This window comes from Eptatretus burgeri, chromosome 6, assembly GCF_056783735.1.
Source record: "Eptatretus burgeri isolate ZD-2024b chromosome 6, Ebu_testis_v1, whole genome shotgun sequence".
NCBI classification, from domain to species: Eukaryota; Metazoa; Chordata; class Myxini; order Myxiniformes; family Myxinidae; genus Eptatretus; species Eptatretus burgeri.
The window spans coordinates 93254134-93263684 of NC_140966.1; the positions used below are offsets into that span (position 1 = coordinate 93254134).

Genomic DNA, 9551 nt, shown 5'->3' on the forward strand with positions numbered 1-9551 from the left:
GGGGTTGACTCAGCCTGTCATCCATCTGAGGTCGGCGAAATGAGTGCCAGTGTACTGGTCCCGGTGTATGCCCCGGTTAGAATAGGTGTACCATATCCCTGTGTGTCGTAAGAGGCGACCAGGGTTGGCGTCAGGAAGGGCATCCGGCCATAAAACATTGCCTCAAGAAAAAGCCAAACCCCTGCACAGCAGGGAAAAATGGCTGTAAAAACGGTTTAAAATTAGAGTGGAAAATTACTCCCCTCGTCTTTTATTCTTATTTTATTATTATTATTTTTTGTTTAACTTCTCACTTCCACCTTTTGCATAGGTGCGTCAAGGAACTGAAAAATACAAATTTAGAGTCAAACTATAGTTCCTTTGCAGTATTTGTTGAATTGGCATCATTAATTTTTTTTTATTTTATTTTTTTACAATTCGGAGTCTCGTGAAATAAAGTCCATTTAAAGGAGGAGGCACAATGCAACGCAGTATAAGTGTTTTTGACTAAGGCAGTAGCCACGTGACCGATTTCCGCATTTGAAGCGATGCCAGTTTTCTCCTGAAAGTTCATGTACGAATCGGGGAAGATGATAGAGTAGTTTTACCTGATTATGAAAACGACAAACATCGGGCAAATGCTGCAGGGTATCATCAGTGAACAGATATTAAAAAAAAAAAATTGGTTCCTGGTGAATTTTGGTGCGATCCTGGATTTATCAAACTGATGACGCACGTCGTACATTACTGTGAAGCAACTGTAAGGTATTAAACGTGGCCTTTATCTGATTATACGCAGCACTTTTTTACTTCAGAAGGCTGTTAATTGAGGTTACACAGCCATTTCAGGAAGGAAACTAGAAGGGCACACTGAAGTGCATGCATACCTCAGCCAGGCTGAGCAGTTTACGTTTTGTATCCCACTGATGGGTTGGATCTGGATTCAAACCTTAACCAAAATCGAATCTGTTGTCCGTCACCTACCCAACTGATCCATCTAGTTTTGTCATAACTTGTTCACAACTTTTTGAAATATCATGCTATGTATTGTTTTTGCCCCCATAAAAATTTCCTGGATCTTCAACAAAATCTTACTATTTTGTCCGTGTAACATACCCAAGCTCTCCACCAAATTTCGTCCGAGTCCGTCCACAACCTTTTGAGATATCCTGGTCACAAACAAGCAGACAGACAGGTGAAAACATAACCTCCATCCATCTTCGACGGCATAGGTAATGAGCATGAGCAGACCCGGTTTCAGGCAACGTTTCGTCACTTTTCAACGAGCTTCCTCAGGCCATTTGACCGTGAGTCTCGGCACGTGTTCGATTTTATTCCCGAGGTGACCATTCGTTTCCGGTCACGTGCCAATGCGAGACGTCAATTGGGGAGCGTTTTTCTTTTTTTTTTGTCGAACCTTAAGCAACAAACGCCATTCACTTCATCGATGGTCTGCTCTGCTCTTTTTATTATTTACTCCTGTTCTGATCTGATATCGTATGTGTGGGGGTGAGTGGGTGTGTGTGCTAGTTGTTTTTCCTAATCAATTACCCCAGGTGTTTAGGGTTAGTATAAATCCAAGCCACCCGTGGTAATTGGTTATTGTGTGTGTAATATATATATATATATATATATATATATATATATATATATATATATATATATATATATATATATATATATATATATATATATATATATATATATATATATATATATATATATATATATATATATATATATATATATATATATATATATATATATATATATATATATATATATACACACTGTCGGCCCCCTTGTATTCGCAGTTTATAAAATGCGAACTGCTTCAACATTTAGAGCCCTGTGCTTCGCATTTTTGCTTTTTAAATTTATTTATTTATTTATTGTGTGCTTATTCGTGGGATTTTTGATTTTTCCCAAATGAATCGTGAACCGCCAGAACCTATCTCCCCTTTTTTCCATTCAAACAATGCCCCACTATTCGCAGATTCACTACTTGTGGCATTTTCCAGGAACATATCACTTGCGAATAGTGGTGTCATATATATATATATATATATATACACACACACACACACACACACACACACACACACACACACACACACACACACACACACACACACACACACACACACACACACACACACACACACACACACACACACACACACACACACACTAGCAGATTTACCTGGTGTGTGGGAATAAGAGCACGAATAAGTAACTTTATTGCCAACGGAAATTTGGAAATTGTCATACCCTCTGCCACCACCAACAAATTTACATGGAGAATTTGCATCCCCCTCCCCCTCCCCTCCCCCCCCCTTGCCTACAAGACCACTGGCAAAGATAGAAACACATCTATACATTAATTGAGGTCATGCTGATCATATGTAGCAAGTCTGGATGTAATTGGCCCAGAACTGTAGGAGGAGTCGCACGACAAACAAACACCGGTCCGTGAATTATAGTCGGGATGTTTTTTATTAAAGGTTAAATACCCCGATCTTGATCGGGTGAACCAACATGTATATTGCAAAAAGGAAATGTGGGGGGAGGGAGGGGTGGTTGGGTTGAACCCGGTAGTCGAGTGAGTAATGAACAAACACTGAAATCACATTCACCTTTTGATACCCTCGCACAGACAATACAATTCTGTCACAGGTATCCTTTTCTGCCAATATCCATGTACCCTTCTCTCCCCAGTGACTCTAGGTACTTGTTCACCTCAAATTTAAACCTAGCTTCTGTTTCTGCTGCCACCACTTTTCCAGCGAGACCATTTCATGCATATACCGATAGCTGTTTGCTCTACCTGCCTTCCCCCTACCTCTTCACCCATGGACAATATAAGCTTCCACCCTGATTTCCCCCCCAACCCCACTCACCCACCAATATCTCGACCCAGCAAGAAGGCGGTAGTGATGGTGGGAGAATGGTACTGGCATTGGTAGTGCCAGCAATTGTACCTTTCATTACTTGTATTTATCATCATGCTGGGTAAATAATTAAATAATGTTTACACGCACACACACACGCACACATTGTGTGAGGTGAGGTCATCAACAGATTTGTACGAAATTGCGCGACCATGCTTGAAAGCTCAGCCTTTACTTGAGCGATGGGGTAATCAAAGCTGAAGACCATTCTGCTTGGACCACCAAAGTTGTCCTTTTCATCTTGTAATTTTATTTTTGTTGACACACCGGTTTGTGGTATTGCTTGCAAGATATCACTTTGTTTTGTATAACATAGCATTTGAACCTTTCCACCTGTCTGGTTTTTTTTCTATCCTTTGCCTTCAGGCCAAAACGAAAGGTATTCATACGAGCGTGGATGTTGGGGTGAAGTATGCACACAAGCAACAGCGTTCCTTCAGTGAGGAGAAGATGAAGGCTGGCCAGTGTGTTATCGGCCTTCAGGTACCAATACCCCACCCTTGCCCCCCCCCCCCAATCACTGCATTTGTTGCCTCCCAACATGATTACATAGATTATTATTGAACAATTGAGACTGCTTACCCCACTGTGTCCAGCAATGTCTATCATTTCCACAGGACCATGATTATTATTTTTAATTTTTTTTCGATTGGCAGATGGGCACCAACAAATGCGCCAGCCAGGCAGGTATGACTGCGTATGGCACACGCCGACATCTTTACGATCCTAAAACCAAGACCGATTCACCGATGGACCATGCATCAATCAGTCTGCAGATGGGCACCAATAAACTGGCCAGTCAGGTATGTTGCTCCTCATGCTGCACAATGTTCCTTCCCTGTGACCTTCAATTCTTTCAGCCGAAAGTTGCATGTTATTGATGGTTCGGTTGGCAATACGGGACTTTTGAAATGACGTATTAATGCAAACGAGGCCTTTTGTGCATGCACTGTTTGTGCGTTGCATTTTGAGCAACTCACTTCCGCTAGATTAGGAAGTTTGTAACCTGCCGTTGCGAAGTTAATATCTGTCTCTAATAGTCCTTTTAAACGTAATTTTCAGCATATAAACAAAAGAGCGGGAATTTCGAAGTGGTTGGATGATTATTTTCGCCCGATTTCCATCAAATTTTGCATTTGTTGGTCGTACCCAAGGTGACCCCCTCCCCTACCCCCTTGCGAGGAATGGGGAAAGACTACTTGGCAATGCTCATGGATAGAGTAGGTGTTTCTAGTATAGGAAATGTGACTAATATCGGTGGATGCGCATTGTCGAGGTCCCACCACTTTCTGTTAAAACACACACACACACACACACACACACACACACACACACACACACACACACACACACACACACACACACACACACACACACACACACACACACGGAATTTGGCCGTGATGAGTGTGCACATTTGTACAAGATAAACCCAAAAAAAACATGGAAAACAAGAAAAATCGACCTTGGTACAACGAAATGTCAAACAAATACCTCGGAATCGAAGAGTGCTGCCAAATGTGTGAAAAATTATTCCAAAAGAGCACCTGCATGAAATGAGGCTGATCATGAAATCCGTAAACCAACTCGGTACTGGTGTTCCAATCCAGTTGCGGAATAATAAGCTGGCCCCAAGTGGAAATCAACAAACCAGATCTCAAAAACGAGGAAACTCCTCACCATCGACAAAAGTACCTGCCGAGACGAGGAGGTAGCGACCTGATGGAGCTTAAACGTGTGCGCAGAATGACAAGTGCAGGATTGGCTGAGGATGTCAAAAGGTCTCAGACTACCGAATTCAGTTTGTCTGCAAACCAGAGAAGGTATCACAAACTTACCGTGCAAAAAATTCCCAAAGACAGGTGTGAATACAAGATGTCACATAAAACTGAAACTACAAAAATTACAGCCCCAATGATTGCAAAAAAAAACGAACGAGAAGGGTACTCGGTAGAGTGCATAGCTCCGCCACGTAATACCTGATCCACGAGAACATATCGGGCCCAATACATTTTTGAAATATCATGCAACACAGTACCGTATCGTTTTTGGCCCCATCTCTCAATGGTGAAGAATCACTTTGAAAATTAAATAATTATCGCATCCAGATCCGGATTCTGATCTTCACCAAAATCGAATCGATTCGTCCATGCGACACACCAAACCTGTCCCCAAAGTTTCGTCCGAATCCGTCCACAACTTTGAGATATCATGCCATATATCATTTTTAGCCCTGTCTCTCAATGGTGAAGAATCACTTTCGATTTTGGTGAAGATCCGGATCCGGATACTAGGATTTTTAATCAGTTCGTCCGTGTCACAAACCGAACCTCACCACAAATTTTCATCCGGATCCATCCACAACTTTTTGAGATCCTGTTCACAAACAGACAGAAAAGGGTGAAAACATAACCTCCTTCACCTTTGGTGGTGGAGGTAAAAAAATTCAAAATATAAAACGAATTCATTGCATTATTTAAAAAAAAAATCAACAGATATACACTGACCACAGGAAGAAAAAAAAAAAACGAGTAGGTCCTCACAACTGCGTTGGAAATAGTAATCATCTATCTATAATTGTGTGTGTGTGTGTGTGTGTGTGTGTCTGTGACCGCTGTTTCTCGACAACCGCTGGTCCGATCTAATTGAAACTTGCCAGGTATATTGCTGGGGAACTGAGGATGTGCCTTTTCAAGGTTTGATATTAATCGGACAAGTGCTTCCCAAGTTATGGCCATTTATTTACCAACCAATGACAAGACACGTTGCGTGGGCGTGGCCGATGGGGAAGGGAAGCTCAGCCGCGTTCGCCATTACGGGTTACAACGTACAGACTTCCTACAGACTTCCGGATAGTGATGACTTCGTGTATTCTAATAATTTCTCGATTTCTTATGCGCATTTATAGATAAACACAATGCCCCGAGTTGTGATCGTTTTCATATTAGACGGTGCATACATTTCGGTAACATCAGAGTGCTGGTATGTTCCGATCCAGGAAGTAATTTTTTTTCTCTCTTCTCTTCTCTTTTTGTTTTTACTTGCCAGGACATTGCGAAAAGGTAAAATACGTTGGCGCTAATTGAATAATTGGGTATTAAAAATAAATTGCGAATAATCGTAACTGCGAATCATATTCAAACTTCCGGGCCACGCACGTACGGGCACTCGAGAGCGAAGAAACGGCCTGTGTGGTTGTTTGTTGCTCGCGGTTTGAATATTTATTTTATTTTATTTTATTATTATTATCTTATTTTTTTATGGGCACGTACTAGTAAAATAATAAATTTCTCAATCAATTGCCAAAGAGCATTCCAAAACCACGACTGTTTCATCCAAATCTAACTTTTTGAAAATTAAGTGATTAATGGATTCATCAATGAATCAAAAAACCTTTCATAGCCAAATCACTTGGTCACTTTTATGTCCAAATATCGGTTTCCGAGCTCAAAATAGGCCTGAGATATTGCTCGGATGAGAAATAAAATGAACAGTTCATAAAATAATCGATAATTAAATAATCAATTAATTGCTTAATCAATAAAAAAAAAAATCACGTTTTTACAAAAGCACATCTTCACTTTTCTTCCCAAATTTCAGTTTCCTAGCTCAAGGAAGGCTGAGATAGTGCTCGGACGAGCAAGAAAGAAATTGATTAATCATCAAGTCAAAAATACTCTTGATCGCCAAATCACATGGTCACTGTCGTATCCAAATATCAGCTTCCTTGCTCAAAAGGTTCACGTATTGCCAAGATAAGAAATAAAATAAATAAATAATTTATAAATCGTGACTAATTAATTGATTAATCAATAAATCAACAAGTAGCGGTACATTCAAAGTACACTGTCCCCACGCCAAATAATAAAAAAATAACAAATCCTCCAGTGCGTGACATCGCCGGGGCGCCTTTGGCTCAAAGTGCTGCCGCTTTGCAGCACATGGAGTCAGAATTGGGAGGGAGTGGTGTACAATAATTGATTGATTGATTTTGAATTATTAAAATAAGTAAATAATAATCATAAAATAATGAATTTTTCAATCCATTGCCAAATAGCATACCTAAACCACCACCGTTTCATCCAGCCATCCATTGGGACCATACTCTGTACAGAGCGTCAGTGCTTCCAAAGCAGTCTCCTGGGCTATTTGGTAGAATCCTGGATGGGTCGCCACTCCGACGCAGGATACTCTCATGGCTCATTCATCCCAGCAAGCTGGTAATCATTTTGCCAACCTCAGAAGGATGACAGGCTGAGTCAACCCCACCCAGTATTAATTCAATGGGTTAATTAATCGATTAACCCATAAGTCAAAAATACTCTTAAAAGCCAAATCACTTGGTCACTGTCATGTCCAAATATCAGCTTCCTTGCTCAAAAGGTGCCTTAGATGTTTCCCAGATGATAAATAAGTTATTAATAAATCTATACGAATTAAGTAGTTGATCAAAAAATAAAAACACCGTTTTTTGCCAAAGCACATCTTCACTTTTGCCCCAAATTTCAGCTTCCTAACTCAAAGGATGGCTGAGATCTCACCCGAACAAACGGAGTAAAAACTGAGTACGCCCTTCCTTCAGCGCCTGGCGATGACATCATGCACCGCCTTCATATGAAATTGAGAAGGAGCGGTGCACAAAGAGTTGGACAGATTGGGAGCAGACGAGGCTCATTGGATTGGCTAAGAAGTCAGCTCAACTGGGATGGAGAACAAAGCATTCGAAATTCCAAAGACCAAGGACAGGACATGAATGGCTTCAATAAAATGGCAGGACTGAGCCAATCGAACAAGTGTAGGTTCTGCAAGGTAGGAATAGAAAGTACGAGTCACCTATCAGGATGTAAAAAAAAAAAAAAAACTCATGTCAGAACAGCTGTTCACCCAAAGGCACAACAAGGTATGTGGAGTAATCCACAGGCACATCTGCAAAAGCCTCAATATCCCAGTTCCACAAAACTCATGGAAACATGAACCAGAAGCATTCATTGAAAACGAGGAAGGTAATGCTCACATTCGAGCGTGAACGTAGAAAACGAAGCATTGTGACCGGATATAGTACTGAGGTATAAAAAAGAAAAGATGTCTTTGCTGATTGAGGTGTCAAACCCAAGAGATTTTCACCTAAATGCAGATATCAAGAAAATGACCAAGAACCAAGACCTCAAAAGTGCTAAAATTGTTGCAGTGATTGTTGGAGCAAATGGGAATGATCCTTGTGCAGATCTCAAAAACCATCCGTGGGAACGTCACAAGCGAACAACGGTTGAAAGCTGTGTGGGGCTCGGTTGCATTCCTGAAAAGAGCCCTTGGAACAGAACTTTGAGAAGAAAACTTCACAGCTTGGTCCTTCAATTGTGACCCCTACTTATTGAAACCGAGGTGGATACTTCGAGACCTGGGAGGGCTCCGTTCCACCTTTTGAAATCCCCACAAGGAGATAAGATCCCCCCGCCCCAGCAAAAAGGTGATTAAGAGGAAATATCATATTAAACTTACCATGTGCATTCACAAGCCCCAGATATATCCTTCCCATCGCTGTTAAGAAGCACCCAAACCAGATACAGTGTCTCCCTCAGGGATATCCACCTGGTACATCTGGGTCTCGCATACATATAGCTGGCACAAGCTTTGTGTGTTTTCAAATCGTGACGATGTCCTTTTGTTAGTAATGATGCACAACAGCGTCTTTCCAATTGCAGACGTCCCTTAAATAAATCGCCAAGCCTGCCATGTTCACAGGAGGTACTCCCGGAAGGTTGAAAGTCCAATCGTTGGCAGCGATGGTCGAGGGTTTGGGTAGAACTTGCACCACGTCGTCGGGAATCTGCAATATGGGCAGCTCTAAGATCTCAGCTCTGTCGACGAGCTGAGAAAGTTCTCCAACCCTTTCGTTTGCAGAGGCACACCCCTTTCTCTCAGGTACTTTTCCAAGTATTTTCGACTTCTTTTAGAAGCTTTGTGAGCCATTTTTGTTCACAGTCCTCATCTCTTGCACAATATACGTCAACGTGCCCCGATGGCCTCCGTCGCTAAGGGTTTCTGCGCGTGCGCACAAAGTATCGCGCCACTTTTTGAAAGTCCCGTATTGGAAAACAGAAGGTTCTTGGAGTGCTTGTCGTCAAAATGTCACACCTGTCACATGGTGTTTTGTTTTTACATATTTATATTTTTTTCCCCATTTCTTCTCATCACTTTTCAGGCAGGGATGACTGCTCCAGGCACGCGACGCCACATTTACGATCATAAGCTGGGAACAGAACATTGTGATGAAAGCACCATTCCTCTCCAGACTGGGCCCACAGCACAGGCTGACGTTTCCAAGGGAATCGTTTACGGCCTCGGACGCCAGATCTACGACCCAAAGTACTGCACATCAAGCAAGATGGCCGCGGGCTCACGCGATGATGCCTCAGTAGGGGACGGTGGCAGTAATGGTTACCGCAGTGATGGTTATCGTGCTGATTTCTACAATGCAGATTGTCTACAAGATGACGACAATGATGAATGCGGTTTTAACTGACACTGACTTGCTCAACATTCCGCATCTCCACCCCCCCCCCTTTCTCTTTGCTGTTACACCCTGCCATTTGCCTCGGACGTATACAGTATGTCATTAGC

The 9551-nt window shown here is 41.9% G+C and overlaps 1 protein-coding gene across 1 annotated transcript in view; it reads left to right on the forward strand.

Annotated features, from left to right (window-relative positions):
* CNN2 (calponin 2) overlaps positions 1–9551 on the forward strand; it is a 36442-nt gene that overhangs the window by 24335 nt on the left and 2556 nt on the right. The window contains exons 5-7 of the mRNA XM_085886246.1: positions 3297–3413; positions 3587–3733; positions 9133–9551. The exon at positions 9133–9551 is cut by the window's right edge and continues 2556 nt beyond it. Of these exons, the coding sequence (XP_085742372.1) occupies positions 3297–3413; positions 3587–3733; positions 9133–9453 (585 nt within the window). The 3' untranslated portion in view covers positions 9454–9551. The remainder of the gene's footprint in view (positions 1–3296; positions 3414–3586; positions 3734–9132) is intronic.